Source organism: Hibiscus syriacus, unplaced genomic scaffold, assembly GCF_006381635.1.
Source record: "Hibiscus syriacus cultivar Baekdansim isolate YM2019G1 unplaced genomic scaffold, ASM638163v2 tig00116976_pilon, whole genome shotgun sequence".
Classification (NCBI taxonomy): Eukaryota; Viridiplantae; Streptophyta; class Magnoliopsida; order Malvales; family Malvaceae; genus Hibiscus; species Hibiscus syriacus.
The window spans coordinates 526,348-544,800 of NW_024063500.1; the positions used below are offsets into that span (position 1 = coordinate 526,348).

General features: G+C 36.1%; 2 protein-coding genes across 2 annotated transcripts; one reads left to right on the forward strand and one right to left on the reverse strand.

Annotated features, from left to right (window-relative positions):
- Positions 1-7,728: 7,728 nt before the first annotated feature.
- On the reverse strand, positions 7,729-8,677 carry LOC120192684 (protein SRG1-like). Its single transcript, XM_039195427.1, has 4 exons — positions 8,555-8,677; positions 8,237-8,472; positions 7,832-8,156; positions 7,729-7,758 (listed from the first exon to the last, which is right to left on the reverse strand). The coding sequence occupies exons 1-4, from the start codon at positions 8,675-8,677 to the stop codon at positions 7,729-7,731; spliced, it is 714 nt and encodes a 237-aa protein (XP_039051358.1).
- Positions 8,678-9,864: 1,187 nt separating this feature from the next.
- On the forward strand, positions 9,865-10,563 carry LOC120192686. Its single transcript, XM_039195428.1, has one exon. It carries the CDS (start codon positions 9,865-9,867, stop codon positions 10,561-10,563), a length of 699 nt encoding a protein of 232 aa, XP_039051359.1.
- The last annotated feature ends 7,890 nt before the right edge of the window (positions 10,564-18,453 follow it).

Below are 18,453 nucleotides of genomic sequence, written 5' to 3' on the forward strand. Positions count from 1 at the left end.
AAAGGGTATGGTGACTTTTTTCAAGTTCATTATAATGAACCACCCAAACTCTGGGTTAAGAAGTCATTAAGAATAAATATTCAACCTCATTTATCGGTAAATTCAATAAGTCGTTCTCACTAGAACCATCCAAATACTTGGATTTGAATTTATTAAGAGTTTTAAGAAACTCAATCTTTCTGTCGGTAAGTTCATCATTTCCTACCCACTCACTCTGGGTTATGAACTTATTAAGAATAGATATTTAGCCAAAATCGGTAATTCATCAAGTCTTTCTCACTAAGACCACCCAAAGCCTGGTTATGAATTTATTAAGAGCAATTAAGCTCATCCTGGGCATGCACATTATTCATCATAGGGATAGGCAGTAGGAATGTGCACTATGAGTCTTTCCATGGTTTTGTTTGACCACATGGAACTTAGATACCTAAGTTGGGTATCCACCATGAATTCCTCAACCAATGGGCTTTAGACCATCCCCCTCGACGAATCTAGGACCAGCTTCCGACTTAACCCTTTGGTAAGTGGATATGCTAGGTTCTTTTCCGACTTCACATACTCTAAAGAGAGAGCACTCCATTCTTTATCAAGTGTCTAACTGATTCATGTCTTATGTGAATGTGTCTTTCTTACCATTGTAAGCTTGGTTCTTAGCCACACATATCGCAACTTGTGAATCACACAACAATGAAACTGGAGGAGTCGGTCTTCCCCACAACGGAATATCTGCTAACAACTTCTGAGCCACTCGGTTTCTTACCCAGCTAGGTCAGAGCTATAAACTCTGACTCCATGGTAGAACGAGCAATACAAGTCTGCTTTGATGATTTCCACGAGATCGCTGCTCCACCCAAAGTAAAAACATACCCGCTCGTAGAGCTTACCTCATCATTATCATAAACCCAGTTGGCATCACAATATCCTTCCAGTACCGCAGGAAAGCCAACAAACTCAAGTTTCCAATCCACAGTACCCTTAAGATACTTCAGTAAGCGTTTAAGCGCAATCCAGTGCTCACCACTCGGATTATGAGTATATCTACTTAGTCTACTCACATCATAAGCAATATCAGGCCGAGTATAGTTCATTAAGAACATTAAACTTCCGATTAATTTAGCATATTCAGTTTGGGAAACACTACTTCCTTTATTCTTAACTAGATGTATGCTAGGGTCATAAGGAGTTCGAACAGGGACGACATCAAAACTGTCAAATTTCTTTAGCACTTTCTCTATATAATGTGTTTGACATAAAGAAAATCCCTTCTCAGTTTTGGTAACTTTGACTCCTAAGATTACATCTACTTCTCCCAAATCTGTCATCTCAAACTTAGTAGACAAGAAATTTTTAACTTTGTTAATGGACTCAATGTTAGAACTGAAAATCAACATGTCGTCAACATAAAGGCTTATGATAACACATTCAGTTTCAAACATCTTCGAATACATACAAGCATCCGAACCATTCACAACAAACCAAAACTAAGAAGTTTTATGAAATTTCTCATACCACTGTTTGGGAGCCTGCTTAAGTCCATAGTGACTTTTTGAGTCTACAAACTTTGCCTTCCATACCAGGTACCTCAAAACCTAGTGGTTGTTCCATGTAAATCTCCTCATCTAGATCCCCATTCAAGAAAGCAGTCTTAACATCCATTTGATGTACCTGCAACTTATGAATAGAGGCTAGTGAAAATAATGCACGAATCGTTGAGATTTTTGTAACGGGAGAGTATGTATCAAAGTAGTCTAAACCAAACCTTTGAGTGAACCCTTTGACTACTAACCTTGACTTGTACCGCTGAATCAAACCATCTGGCCTTAGTTTCTTCCGGAAGACCCATTTGTTGGAGATTGGTTTAAATCCCTTAGGCAAGTCAACTAATTCCCAAGTATGATTAGACATTATCGATTCTAGTTCATCATTAATAGCGCTTTTTCCAAAAACTAGCATCGATAGATCTTATAGCTTCTTCAAAAGTTTTAGGATCCTCATCTAATAGAAAAATTTGAGCTATAGGATCTGAAATGAAGTCTAAATCATTTATCTCAGAAATAAAGGAAGTAATAAAGTCTGGTCCAAAAGAGGTTTCAACTCTTTGCCTTTTACTTCTTCTAGGCTCAAAATCAATTTGTTCAGAAGACCTAGCAGGATTACTAGAAGAAGTTGATGGAATATATTCTATTTGTGTTTCAATATTTATTCTCGGTTCCTTTAAAGGAAAAGTATTTTCAAAGAAACAGCATCTCTTGACTCACAAATAGAATAATCTTGTAAAAGCATAAATTTGTATGCAGCACTATTCGTAGCATACCCTATAAACACTGCATCAATGGTTTTAGGTCCGATGGTAGACTTCTTAAAGTCTGGCAAGCCCACTTTAGCCAGACACCCCCACACTTTCAGGTATTGTAAATTAGGAGCGTATCCTTTCCACAATTCATATGGGGTAGAATCTAATTTCTTATGAGGAACTCGGTTCAAGATATGAGTTGCCGATAGAATGACCTCCCCCCACATGTTATCAGATAACCCGGAACTTATTAGTAAAGAATTCATCATCTCTTTTAAAGTTCTATTTTTCCTTTCGGCTATACCATTCTGTTGAGGAAAATAGGGGCTGATGTTTCATGAATTATGTTATTCTTTTCACAAATATCTTTTAAGAAATTAGATCCATATTCACCACCTCTATCAGATCTAACCCGTTTGATTCTCCTATCTAACTAATTTTCAACTTCTGCCTTATAAATAAGAAAGAAGTTTTTAGCTTCATCTTTAGTTCTTAGGAGATAAACTTTTGTATATCTTGAATAATCATCTACAAAAGTTATGTAGTATGTTTTCCTCCTTTACTTTCAGTGTTTCTAAAATCTGCTAGATCAGTATGAATGAGTTCTAACAGTTCAGTCTTTCTATTAGAAACAGTCTTAAAGTGAGGTCTAGTATGCTTAGCTTCTACACAATCTCACATTTGTTAAAGCTAGTTGTGTCTAGTTTAGGCAGAATATTCATATTCATTAATTTCTTTAAAGCATGAATATTCACGTGTCCTAATCTAGCATGCCACATATCAATGGATTCAACAATATAAGCAGAAGTGGTAGATTTATTTTCATTAAATTGAGTTTCTATGACAAATAAACCATTGCTTAAAAACCCTTTCCCCACATAATCACCATTTCGGGAAAGTACAAGTTTATCTGCCTCAAAAACTAACTTAATGCCTGCCTTATTCAGAAGCCCACCACTTATCAAATTTCTACGCAAGGCAGGTACATACAGAACATTATTTAAAGCCAGAGTTTTACCAGAAGTCAACTTGAGTAAAACCTTGCCTTTGCCTAGCACTTCAGAGCTGCTAGAGTTCCCCATGTACACACGTTCACCAGTGTTCCCATCCTCAAACTCGGTGAAAAACTCCTTCCTTGCGCAGAAATGCTTCGAAGCGCCAGTGTCAACTACCCATTCTGAACTGTTCTCCACCAGATTAACTTCTGAGACCACCGCAGCAATGATCTCATCATCTTCTTCTACAACGTGCATCTGTGGCTTTTTGTCATTCTGGCGGTCTGAACGGTGTTGGCATTGGTAAGCTTTGTGGCCAGGTAAATCGCAGACATAACACTTGAACGTCTTTCCTTCCGGTTTGGCCTTTCCTGACTTCTTGAAGTTGGTAGCCTTCTGTGGTTTCGTCTTCTTGTCTTGATTCCCACGTTTCATGATCTTCTTAATTTAGACTCAACTAAGTTAGCTCTAAAAGATAATTACTCATAGAATTAGTAAGCTTATCTTTTAAACGGTTGGCTTCTTCAATCTTCATATGGCCCACAAGTTCTTTAAGCGAAATGTCTCTCTTTTTATGCTTAATAGAGTTGCGGTAATCGAACCAGGACTTGGGCAGCTTCTCAATGAGTACATTGGCTTGTAGCACCTCACACATTTGCATCCCTCAGCGATGATGTCAGCGACTAAGTTCTCATAGTCATGGACTTGATCCATTATTGGCTTGTCGTCTGTCATCTGGAATTTGAGCCATTCGCCAACAACGTACTTCTTGATCCCCGCATCATCCGCACCATACTTCTTGTCGAGAGTGTCCCATATTGCCTTGGCACTCCTTTCTCTAAGGAACATATCAAATAGTTTATTTGACATGTGGCTGAGCAATGTCCTCGTACCGTCTTGTTGTCCTTCTCGTATTTCTCGTAGGTAGTGAGAGCGGCGACGGTAGTTGCTAAGGCATCATCATTGAGGACCGCATCCGCATCATTACCGACAGCTGGGGTTGGCGGCATGGTAGGTGGTGGCTTGAGCAACACGTAATCAAGATCAAGTTGCTTGAAGAATATCAGAATTCTTTGGGACCACCTTCTATAGTTCTTTCCATCAAGTGCATCGAGCTTGGAAAGATCTGGAATGAGTTTGCTCAAGGTGTCGACATGATTGCAGTTTATGGAATTCGTTTCTAAATTGTTAGATATATGAACTACAAAACTACACCGTTAGCACTGACTGAAAATATAAACAGTAATTAAGAAGAACAGATTCGTAAACCGTGTCGTGGTAGAACCACTGCCTTAGAAACGAATTCGCCCTGATGTGTGTAATCGCTGCAGTAAGTGGACCGTCCCCCGAGGTTAACACGGTCGCTCCGAATTCCGTACACCCGAACCGGAGTGGACTACTGGTGGTATTGCATTTCTGATCGGAAAACACTCAGAGAAAACTCACAGAGAGAACTTTAGAAACACTTTGTAAGTAAATTGTGAATGCTTTTGGAGTGAGTTGGGAAGTTGAATATAGCTCTCTATTTATAGGCTAGAAATAGGGTTAAAATCGTCCATAAAATTTCAGGATTAAACCTCTTATTTGTAACAGCTTAAACGTCTAGATGAACCTGACTCAGAAATAGTCCAGGTTCATTGTATCATTATTCAGCTGTTATAACTCCCGAAATTATATCATGTACCCCTGGAATTAAATCAAATAACTCCAGGTACATCTTAACGTTCTGATTTAATTTAGGAATAAACTGTTTAATTTCTGATAACAAATATGATATCTTTCACATTTTCCATTTGTTTCTTTCAAAGAGAAATTCCTCAAGAATTTTCTCTAAAAGATAGTATCCGCGCGGATGTGTCGAAGACACGTATTACCACGACCACGACCACGAGCCGAGCCGAGCCGAGACGGCGGCGGCGGTGCGCGAGAGCCCCCTTGTTCTCTATCACTCAACAAGAAGTGGAATGTCAAGCCTTAAATACCATTCCCAATAGTGTTTCCAACACTATGTGGGATTGAGCATTACCAACAAAAATTAGAGGAATCCACCTTTAATTCTTTATAAATTTTGTATAGAGCAAAATGTACTTTCATGTGTTGTTTCTTATTTTTTTTTCCTTTTACATGGTTTAGTGAAGACGAGGAGTTCCCCCCCTATTAAAATTTTAATTCCCTAATACGAACATTTTTATTTTTATTATAGAATAAGATTATTTATCTAATTAAACATAAAATAATCCATTCACACTACCAAGCGACCTCAGTGGTTAAGAGATTTGTTTTATTTTTTTAGATTCTAAATTCTAACACCACGTATGTAAGGATATAGTGTTCATTGTTAATTAATTGAAAGTTTTGAATAAATACTAGCTTTATTCACTTTAATTTATAAAAAAATTCAATTCAATTCAAATTTTAGTTTCAGCTTTTCTAATTTTTTTCTCTCCTTCATTCCTTATGTTTATATTTTTTTATTTAAATCTGTGGCAACGTTGAAGAGTGAGTGTTGTAGATTTTTAAATTTATATTTTAATTAAATTTAAGAGTTAACTTTAAAACTATTTTTTTAATGACGTACCATTTTATCAATGTTCAAGTGATCATTTTATGATAAATTGACAATATGAATAATTATTTTGTGATAAACTAATAACATAAAGATCAAATAATTTATTAAAAAATAATTATTCTCAAACACTATATATTTTTTAAATATTTCCCCCATATATTATCATTTTTAAAGTTAAACCTTAAAATAGCCCTTATTTTATTATTTATCGAAATATTATCTTCTCAGTATAATATAAATAAAGATGTATCATGTTAATTGCGTTTGTAGATATGATTTTGACAAGACCTTCGTCCTACGTGGTACTAACTATGCATTAGAAGATCAATTAGAAAATAATAATATGAATAAAAAAGTATATAAATTTTATTAAAAAAGAAAAATATATGTGGTACGTGCCAAGCCAAACGATGAAAATAACGTGCAAGTGTGCGTGAAAGCTTTGTTTTCAAACACTCAAGAATATATATTTAAAAAAATTATGTTTTGACATTTTAAAGAGCAAATATCTAATCATACAGAGCTTTATTGATGTTATTATCTAACTCGTATTTACAATACACGTATTTTTTATAAGTATCACCGCATATAATTTTGTTTTGGTAAAATTCATATATTAATAAGAGAAATATTATTTCGATGATAATTTAAGAGGAGTATTATTTGAATAGTATAATTTTTGAATAGATTAATTATTACATGACCAACGTAATTAGTCTTACCCTATTTTATTCATCATTTCATTGTTCGCCTCTCACCGTTTGCAGTTTCATCTGCGTTCTATGGGTTACGTCGTTGCAGACAGTCCATTGGATTGGTTAAAAAATCATGTTGTGTTTTCTAGTTCGGGATGATCTACTGATTTATGTCCAAAACTATCTGATATTTCCCCTGCTTCTAATTCATATCGATGTCCTCAATGTAGTCTTTGAAATGATGAGTTGCTTTGGATGTGTGATTCTCATACACTACACTCTGCTCTTCAAACGGTTCTATTCAAGTACTACTGAGTGATTGTATTATGTTCCCTGGTTTCTGCATTGTGTTACCGGTGAGTTGTGTGTTGATCCTCTTGATCATATTGTTGGTTGGATTCTGAAAGAATGTTGGAATCTTGTTCAAAGAATAATCTGATATTTATCTCTTGTTATATGTAGTTTCTGCTCCGAAGTATACTTAGAACGTGATGCTTAATAATCAGTATTCATAGAAGAAAATTTCTGGGGAGAGTTTAAATGTTTCATCCATACTACTTGTTAATTAGGTAAAATAAGGTATTTTCTTGCTCAAGAAGTCTTCATATTATACCCGAAGCTGTAGCTTGACCACTTTATTTCCAATAAAAAAAGGTCTGAATAAGTGAGAAGAAGAGAAATGAAGATGTGGAAAGAAAATTGTATGAAAACTGAAGAAGAAAGACTAGAAAGAAAGCTGGTAGACTGTAAAAAACAAGGAATGTACATAGTTAATCAGATGTCGAAGGAAAAGAAAATGTAAAATTACTGATTTTCTTCTTCGAGTACCACTTACCATGTTCTTTTGTTCTCGACCAGCACAGTGAATCAATTCATTTGTTCAGCGATTGGCTTCAAGAAAATTTAACAGTAGAAAACAAAAAGATTGAAAATGCAGGATGATTGATACCATACAAAGGTTATGGGACCAAGTAGTCAAATTATGAAATTCTAATAAAAGTTAGATATTCACTTCATCCATCTCTGATTTGTTTGTTACCCCCTAACCTAAGTAGCCACCAATCTTTCATTCACTTTGATTACTGATTCAAACGCAGCCTTAAGGTATCCAAATAGGATTTTCCACAGAGCTCACGGGAGTACAAACCTTTTAGGTAATCAGCAAAGCCTATTCTCCTAAACAAGGTAAATCCCATTGGATATTATCTGCAAATATTATTCATCTGCTGACCATATGGACTAACTGGGAATAAAAAATGGTGGTCAGCAAAATAATTACCTCCATAATGTCTCCGATGTTGATCACAAAAGCATTCGGAAGTGGTTTGATGGGCACCCAAACCCCATTTTTCCTTATCTGGAGACCTTCCATCTCGTTGACCTGGAGTAGAATGGTGAGGCCAACGGCATCAGAATGAGAGTTCAGACCGATTACGAGCTCTGGCTCTGGACATAGAGGATAATAGTTCATCCTCATCCCTTGCTGACCTTCCTCAAACAGCAACCTCATGTCATTAGGGTCCATCCCTAAAGCTTCTAACATAAGGTACAATAGTTTCTTGGCAAGATGTTTAAGTTCTACAGAATAAGCTTCCAAGGTTTCTCTGCAATCATTATTTGTTTAACAAAAGATATAAAAGATACTATGGATTAATCGTACTTGACAGATGCAGATCAAAAGAACCTGAAGGCGGGTGGGAGATTAGAGAATAAGTGCGGGTTTCTCAAATAAGTTGGAAGGGTAATCATGTAGAACCTATCTCCCCAGTTCAGCTTTTTCTCTTCAGACAAAACAAAGGCCTGTCCAAATCCTATTTCACTGGTTTGGCCGAAGCTTCTTCTTCTCTTCCATCGGAAGATTTGAAACTCTTGGACCTCCATCTTCATTTTTTCCACCAGTGAATGCTCACTCCGTGGTGACTAACTGCAACACAGTTCCGTCTTTTAAACTTATACCCCAAAATTCATCAGTCTATATTTCCTGCTAGGAGAAAACAAGTACCTGGAAGAAACCCCATTCTTGCATGCATGCAACTGCTCCAGTTGTTGTTGGGAAGATAACTTGTGCATAATTACAGGAACTTGTGGCGACAGATTTGTGGTGATACGATGGGAGAGTCTTCATTGGTACTACGTATCGAGGAGGAACTTTTCAATGGCTCCTTTGCTAACTCTTGGACACAAGGCACCAAGAATGAGTCCCCAACTTGACATCACGGGTTCCATACCTTTGAAGATGGCTTTGCTACCTCTCTCTCTTCAAAGCATCAAATTTAAACAAGGGGGCGGTCTTAAACAAAAATTAAACAAGATGCCTAATAAATACACCTTGACCTTCAACAACGAAGATTCGCAAATCTCATATGTAAATTATATTTTATATAATTTAAACAAAAGTTTAAAGCAGAAGTAAAAGACTACCCTGGTGAATCAGAATGAGGATGGTCCTATGGGTATTCATTATTATTGTTTATTTATGATATTAATGTGGTAGTTTATAATGTGAGTGTATATATATATATATGATGATGTAACATAGTAAATTAATTAATTTTTATCAACTAAAGTTACCCTTTAAGCATTAAATAAATAAACTCCAAATGGATCCGAAGCCAAAGGCAAATACGCGTTGACAAACAAACAAACGAATAAATAGTGAGGATAGCCACAGCCGACAAGCCTAAGTTGTGGTTGGATTAAATAAACCCCAAAGAATAAGACCCTCCTCTCTATTTATTCATCAGTTTGATTGTTTATCACGTTAGTTTTCTCCAAAGTCATCCGTATTTGGCTTCATTTATTCGTCTCCTGCTTTTCAGTTTTGATTCCTTTATTAGAAAATTGTGATTGCTGATATTAATTAGTTAAGATTTATATTCAGGTTTATGATTATATCTTTAATAATATTATCTTTAAAATATAAATTTGTTTTTTCTCTGCAGAGTATAATACCTATATTTTTTTTTTGTTATTAACAATTATATATATAATATTTGAACTATTGATTTCTTTTAACAGATTAATTATTTTTAGATTAAACCTTAACTTGATTGTCGTAACATAGTTGTTATTATAACGAACATGGAATATAGCACAACCACAAAAGGTGGGTAATTTCCCCCTACTCATTCATATTCATGAATTATCGTTTCGCGTCCCTCTCAATTTTAACTACAGATGACAGAGAAGATATCCCCACCACATTTACTCGATCCTTTTAAAGCTACTCGGTAACTTGTATTGGACCACTCACATGCAACCATCTTATAACACACTACAACCCTCCAATGCCATAACCCAACCACCGGAGCCATGGACTGGTACTCCTGGTTATCCAAAACTGGCCTTGACCCCTCACTTGTCTATAACTATGGCTTTGCCTTTTCTGGGAATGAGCTCCAAAAGGAGGATTTAGCATACCTCAACCATGAGTTTCTTCAGAGCATGGGCATTTCCGTTGCCAAGCATAGGCAGGAGATTCTCAAGCTTGCTAGGAAGGAAGTTAGAGAGGCCTCTAATGGTTTGTCCAAGCTCATTTTCGCAATCAACAAAATCAGGAACTACTTAAAGTACGTTAACAACTTGGTTCACCATGAGAACAACAAGAAAACAAAGGCACTTCCGTCGCCGGCGCCGGTTTCTTATAGAGAAAAGTGGAGAGAAGCATTGTCAAAGAAGGAGATGAAAATAGAACACCCAATGCAGAGAACCAGGAGGACAATAGCGAAATCTGGTCCCTTGGATTATAGAGGACAAGAGAAATTCGTGGTCACTCCTAGGAGCTTGAAATTATCAGGGCCCCTTGATAGGAAATTGCAGGAGAGGTTGGTGTTTAGTTACAAGAGCCCGATAACATCGGGTTCTATTGATGTTGCAATGGCGCAAGAGAGGTTGGTGCTCACGAATAGGAGCCCAAAGATTCATGGTGGCAACAGCAGGGAGAAGGCAGGTGGGGACTTTATTGAACATACATTTTGGGAGGAACTGTTTCAGGACATGAACCCTACTTGACTTCACCATGTATCTTTCCTTAGTTTTGTTGTATGGAAATGTGAGATACGGTCATAATACATGGTTCTTTCACAGTTTCATCAATATGCATGCCACTGTTTAAATTCTTTTTGAGTTCATGTAATCTAAATTTTCAATAATTATATATAATTTATTGTTTGCTTGAGATGTAATCTAAATTTCCAAAAAAAGGATTCGGAAACGATACTGAAATTTTAACACTTGTGTTCCAACAATCTCGGTGGTATGAAGTTTGGGCTACTCATCTTCTTACACAGAATGATGCTCAGCGCTAAGCTCACGCCACAGATATAAGTAAGAACAGAATCTGGGCGTAGAGTAAATTCGTGTAGTAGAAGACCCATAAAAGCATAGTTTAAAGATGTGTCGGAACCGTCTTTCGGGTGAGTCTCGGAATTGGGCTTCGACTTGGAATAATGGATTACGAGTCACCACCGATCATTTTAAATTGATATTTAGGTAGTTCGGAAACCATCTTACCTGATCTGCGTTTTCAGAAATATTTCGGGTTCGAGAGTCGGTTACGGTCAAGGAAGGATTAGCACCCTTGAACCGCCATTTCGATACCAATTAATTTGTCAGTTGTCTTAATTGCGAAAATTAAAAAATTTTAATTAAAATTTAAAAACCCGATTCGAATTACTTACCTATGATCGATTGTAATTTCTCTAAAAAAGGTCGAAAATATATTAGACAGTAAATAATAAATAAATGTTAAATGAATCAAAAGAAAGAAAAAATGAATGAAATAAAAAAAATAAAAGAAGTAAAAAAAATTAAAAAAATAAAAGAAGTAAAAAAAATTAAAAAAATAAAAAGTTAAATCTTAAAAATAATAAAATAAAAACAACTAAAAGATAAACGTAAATAATACTAATTAAAAATAATGATAAAAAATAATAAAGTGAAAATTTAGAGGAGTAATCAATATACATGAAGTGACCAAATTGAAAGAAAAGAAAATGAGTACCATATATGAAAATACGTAACTCCTGGATGACCTGAGTGCTAATTAGAACAAAAACTTTCCAAAGGCACTAAAATCTCTAACTCACGCGTGTTTTCATCTTCCTCACCTCTGTTTCTTCTTCAGCATGGCTCTCCCTTTTCGTTTCCTTCAATCAAAATGGTAAAGACTTTTCCTTTCTTTGTATTCTTTTTCCGATCTTGATGCATGCAATATATTTTCGAGTTTCTTCCTTCGAAGGCTTTAGATATCCCGAATGGCTTGCACCCTTGTTTCGAATGCTTCCCCCTCTATTTTTTTGCTTTTGGTTTCACCCCCTCTCGATGTGTATTTCGTATCCATTTATAGCATAAGACTTTGCTAATTTTAGAGAGTTTCTTTTGAACTCAAATGCTTGGTTTGTTAGTGATAGAGTCCTATTGAGACTAAAACTTGCTGACTTGGTGATGTTGGTGCCGTGAACTTCGGGGGGAGGTTGCTGGGCGAAAAGTAGTGTCTACAGCTGCCCCTCTTTTCCCATAGTCGTGTAACGGGGATAGGACAAAGATTAAAAGACACATTTTTCGTTCGATGGAGTTGAAAATTGACTCTGATATTTCAATAACTCCCAATCGAATTGAGCTGCGGATAGCTCCTCCGTCGCGAAGTCGAGTCCATCTTGAAGTGATATGGAATTGAAACCGCGGTTTGGGATTTGAATCGGGATAAGGCTTCTCGTTGTAGTTCACCTCGGTCTTTTACTCGGTTTAAAGACCTTGGTTTGAAAATTCGACTGGAAAATCATTCTTTGACTCCACCATGTGGTTGATAGGCCCTCGAGCTGAATGAAATCGAACTCGAAAGATCCTTGTCGACAGATGGCTTTTCTCGACTTAAGCTATGCTGCTGGAAAGTGGTTTTTTGTCACTAAGGCATGGTTAACCCAAGTATTCTTCTCGACTTGAGAACCTCGATTACAGCCAGACAATAGTGTGATTGAGGTGTCATCAAGCTGAATGGAATCGAACTCGACAATTTTATTGACAGATATCCCTTCTTGCCTTAAGTTATGCTGTAAATGATGTGCCCTCGAAGCTGAGTGTAATCGAACTCGAAGGTCTTCGGTTGGCAGATAACCCTTCTCGACTTAAGCTATACTGCAAATGATGTGCCTTGGAGCTGAGCGTAGTCAAACTCGAAGGTCTTTTGGTGACAAATAACCCTTCTAGGCTTGAGTTATGTTGTAAATGATGTGCCCTCGAAGCTGAGTGTAATCGAACTCGAGGGTCTTTGGCTGGCAGATAGCCCTTCTCGACTTAAGCTATGCTGCAAATGATATGTCGTTGAACCGAACGTAGTCGAACTCAAAGGTCTTTTGTTGGCAGATAACCCTTCTCGACTTAAGTTATGCTACAAATGATATGCCATGGAGCTGAGCGTAGTCAAACTCGAAGGTCTTTGTTGGCAGATAACCCTTATAGCCTTGAGTTATGCTGCAAATGATGTGCCTTGGAGCTTAGCGTCGTCGAACTCGAAGGTCTTTTGGTTGGCAGATAACCCTTCTCGACTTAAGTTATGCTGCAAATAATGTACCTTAGAGTTGAGCGTAGTCAAACTCGAAGGCCTTTGGTGGGCACAATTCCCTTCGTCGTGAAGTTGAAACCGTGGATGGCCCCTTCGTTGTGAAGTTGAGCCTCGAATTGGATATCCTTCGTCGTGAAGTTGAAATCTAAGTTGGTATTGTTTCAAGTCTAATATCCTTCGTTGTGAAGTTGAAATTGGCTCTGAAACTGGGAAGTCGTTTGTTGACAGCCAGCCGCCCCTTCGCTGTAAAGTTGAGCTTGTGTTGTCTCGAGTCTAATATCATCGTTGTGAAGTTGAAATTGACTCTGAATGAAACTGAAAAGTTGTTTGTTGACAGTCAGTCGCCCCTTCGCTGTGAAGTTGAACTTGTGTTATCTTGAGTCCAATATCCTTCGTTGTGAAGTTGAAATTGACTCTGAATGAAACTGAAAATTTGTTTGTTGACAGTCAGTCACCCCTTCGCTGTGAAGTTGAACTTGTGTTGTCTTGAGTCCAATATCCTTCGCTGTGAAGTTGAAATTGACTCTGAATGAAACTGAAAAGTTATTTTTTGACAGTCAGTCGCCTCTTCGCTGTGAAGTTGAGCTTGTGTTATCTCGAGTCTAATATCCTTCGTTGTGAAGTTGAAATTGACTCTAAAGCTGCAAAAATTATGTATGTGAAAAAAATGATAAATATGATGCTCTTAAGTATGTCTAAGATGCATGCAACATGAATTAATTTAATTTTATCTCTAGGATGGAGCCTCATTTTTGTCTGTTTGTCTTGTCATTGGAATCGACCATGCCCCATTTTTTTCTCAGGTTGATGTAGTAAATTCTATATGGCCTCTCGAACTAATTGTTTTCAAGAATGTGAAGTGCTCGAAACTTGACATTGTTCTTTTTTCTTCAATAGATGCAAAATGAGCCTTAACAGCTTCCAAGACTTTTCACACTTGAGATTATCCTATTTGAAAATGTTTTTGTCCTTTTTTCTTATTTTTAGGAGAGAAAATGATAAAAATTCTGTAAAATATTGTTTGCAATTGAATCAAATTATAAACACGAGTTCAAAGTATATCAAAGGAATCAATAGCTCTTTTAATGCTTTTAGAGTTACAACTCTTTGAAAAATGTTCAAATGGATGAGTTGGCTTTAGGTTGGCCTTCTTTCTAAGGTTTCGGTAACCCAAAATTTCATTTTTTGAAATATTAAAACATGCTTTTTTGGTTTGGCATTTTAGTTGGGTGTGGACAAAATGACGCAACTAGCATGATCAATTACTAGACCTTTTATTTCGGTCCTCTGAAATCTTTTATTTGTTCAAGTTTTGTAAGCTCCTCTAACAAAGATAGTGCAGAAATATCGGTCTAAAAATAAAATTTCTGAGTGCTCGTGTGAAATTGACTATAACAGGTGTTCCTTAACTCTCTTAGTCCATCATTACCGAAAATTTCTTGCTTAGATAAATTTGATTTAATTTACCGTTATTTGGCTAGTTGAATCCATAAAGTCGGGGCGTTTAACCAATTGCTTTAGAGGGACAACTTGACATTATAATCAGTTTTATCAAGTTAACTGAAGGGTTCATCTTATCACAAAGTCTTCGACCGAACAATAGCAGTGGAGCAAACACCGAATTGCCAAGTGTTCGAGCAATGTCATGGTTTGAACGTAATCTAATCATAAGGCCAGTGCTTTCAAGTTTCCTCTATAACCAATTGCCTTAGTGGAATAGCTCAGCTTTACGGATTTAATTTCTTAAGATTGTCAAGAAGAACCTGTTATAGTCTAGGTGTTATTGAAAGTCAAAAATTTTATCTTTAGAGTTCATTTTTCAAGCAACTGACATAAACTAGATTCACTTACTCGACTATTCCATCTGTAAAGATAATGATCATCATTGAACATCTTAAACAAAAAGTATAGTAATTGTGATATGCAAATGATGCCCCATGTTGTCCGTACCTTATGAAAGGAAAATGTTACATTGGTTAATTGCAAGAGCAGGGTATGGTGTTTGAGTGTATATTCTGGGTAAGGTCAAAAGTCCTTGTTTTAAATCATGTTACTTCGTCAAAGATCTGTAACTTTGAACTATATGTAGAGTTTCTTAATTCAAATGATATTCAAAGAATTGCAAGTTTGCAAATATGATTCATTGCTTAACGTCTTTAAAGTAACATAAATTTATTTAAAAGTCCTTACAAAAACTTGAGGAAAAAAATGAAAAACAAATTCAAACAGAATGCCTCAAATGATGAAATGGTCTTCCTCACTTGGATTCCCCCAAGTTGTTGAAGTCGATCCAGTTCTGGTTATACATCTTCTGCATGACTCTCTTGAATGCGTAACAATTCTCAATTGTATGCCCTGGGACACCGTCGTGATATTCACAATGAGCATTCTCGTCATACCACTTGGGGTATGTGGACTTCATGGTTTTCACCAGGTATGGTGACACTACATGGGTGTCAAGAAGTTGCTGGTAAAGCTCTTTGTAAGTCATGGGAATATAATCAAAATGTTCCAATTTTTGATGAGACATGTGAATGTAATAAAAAAGAAAAATAATGTGAAATATATAGGAATGCATGATGCATTTAATGTTCGAGGCATTGATAAAAAAATGTGTCTGTTATTAGAAATAATCCTTATTGGAGGCAAAATTGTTTTATCTTTTAAGAGACAAAAATATCCTGACAGCTTCTGACATGTTAACTAGTATTCTGCCTTCGTCTGTCACCGGTTGAATAACCTGTCGAACCGCTCTGGCTTCTCTGGATGAACCGTGCAAATGTTGAGTTGTTTTTTGTATTGGCCCAAGAAGTATCGAATGACTGCATCTCTGCATTTATCTTTTGTTGAACCTGTTCTCAACGAATACATCATTGGAGCCCTCAATTGATAAGAACTATGTGAAGTTCATTTGTCTGTTTTTTGAATTCGTCAGCAAGAGTCTCCAATTTCAGCTATCGTTTTGTCATTGTTGTCTTTGAAGGGACTCCCTTCATCTTGCCCCTGCAACCTCTGCCAGTCATTTCTTCAAAGATAGACTTTCATTGTGCTTGATGTAGACCCGGTTCATTCTGAGTCCTTTATAATGCAGCAGAGTGATACACTCTTCAATTGTGGGCACCACGTCTTTTGGATTGAATACGACACATAGTCGCCTTGTAGACCGTCCTCTATATTTTCATCTCTTGTATTACAACCCCTTTGTCCATTAATGCAGATTATTCATGTTTAACAAACACATTTTTGGTGGATCAACGCCCCTTTTAAATGATACAAGTGATGAAAATAAAAGAAAACAAAATGAAAATGAAAAAAGTTAGTGAGGTGAAATAATAAAAAATAATCATGAAAAATAAAAGTCCTATCTCATATGCTTTAATTCATACCCGGACATGATCTCTATCCCGCATGCTAATTTCAAACAAATCCTAACCGCATATTTTTCTAGTTCGCATGCTTTGAACAGAAAGTAAGGCAGAAAACAAAGCAGCCTAGGGTTTGGAATGAAGTTTTGGGGTGGGCTCTAATTCCAGGTACTCTCCCGGTTTAGGTTCTAAAAAAGGTACTCGAGTTCTCCTTGTTGGTGCCCTCTTGGGCTTTCCAGAACCTTAGTCCTAAGCCCATCACAAGCTTATGTAGACTAAGTTAAACTCGAGATGATACACTCCCTTATGTCTATACGGAGAATAAATTCACACGAAGACATAAGGTATATGAATCCCGAAGGTTACTTGCTAAGCCTATACGGAGAATAAATTCCCACGAAGGCGTCGCTTTCGCCCCCACTTAAAAGGGTTCGGAGCTCGGGTATAGAGCTAGAGATGACAATTTTGAAAATTCTGAAATCATTAAAAAAACGTTAGTGCAACTATTTATTTGAAAAATTAATCAAAGATAAATAATAAGAATCGAATAAATAAATTAAAATTTAAACTTATAATTTTCGCTAAAAAGACAACCGAAAATTAATTTCGGCCTGACTTACTTACCTGTCCCAAGCGGAGTCGCCAAGCTGTCGGAACCGTCTTTCGGGTGGGCCTCGAAATTGGACTTCGACTTAGAAAAATGGATTAGGAGTCGCCACCGATCATTTTAAATTGATATTTAGGTAGTTCGGACACCATCTTACCTGATCTGCGTTTTTAGAAATATTTTGGGTTCGGGAGTCGATTACGGTCAAGGAAGGATTAGCACCCTTGAACCGTCCTTTCGGTACTAATTAATTTGTTGGTTGTCTTAATTGCGAAAATTGAAAATTTTAATTAAAATTTAAAAACCCGATTCGAATTACTTACCTTTGATCGATTGCAATTTCTCTAAAAAAAGGTCAAAAATATATTAGACAGTAAATAATAAATAAATATTAAATGAATCAAAAGAAAGAAAAAAATGAATGAAATAAAAAAAATAAAAATAAAAGTAAAAAATAAATAAATCAAAAAATGAATAAATAAAAAAATAAAAGTTAAATCTTAAAAATAATAAAATAAAAACAACTAAAAGATAAACATAAATAATACTGATTAAAAATAATGATTAAAAATAATGATAAAAAATAATAAAGTGAAAATTTAGAGGAGTAATCAATATACATAAAGTGACCAAATTGAAAGAAAAAAAATGAGTACCATATATGAAAATACGTAACTCCTGGATGACATGAGTGCTAATTAGACCAAAAACTTTCCAAATGCACTAAATCCCTAACTCACGCGTGTTTTCATCTTCCTCACCTCTGTTTCTTCTTCACCATGGCTCTCCTTTTTCGTTTCCTTCAATCAAAATGGTAAAGACTTTTCCTTTCTTTGTATTCCTTTTCCGATCCTGATGCATGCAATATATTTTCGAGTTTCTTCCTTCGAAGGCTTCGGATTTTCTGAATGGCTTGCACCCTTGTTTCGAATGCTTCCCCCTCTGTTTGTTTGCTTTTGCTTTCACCCCCTTCTCGTTGTGTATTTCGTATCCATTTATAGCCTAGGACTTTACTAATTTTAGAGAGTTTCCTTTGAACTCAAATGCTTGGTTTGTTAGTGATAGAGTCCTATTGAGACTAAAACTTGCTGACTTGGTGATGTTGGTGCCGTGAACTTCGGGGGGAGGTTGCTGGCGAAAAGTAGTGTCTACAAGATGTAACCGTAATTATGAGAGATTGCAATGATAAAAGAAAATATTTTTTTAAAAGATCTAGATTTAAACAGTTATATTTATAAAGTATATATATATTTAAAAAATAAAAATATTCTGAATAAATAGAAGTTTAAAAAAATTTAACCGGAGATATAGATTACTGAAACAAGTCAAACAACACGTGAAAGCAAGCAGTTGATAGCTTTTGGAAG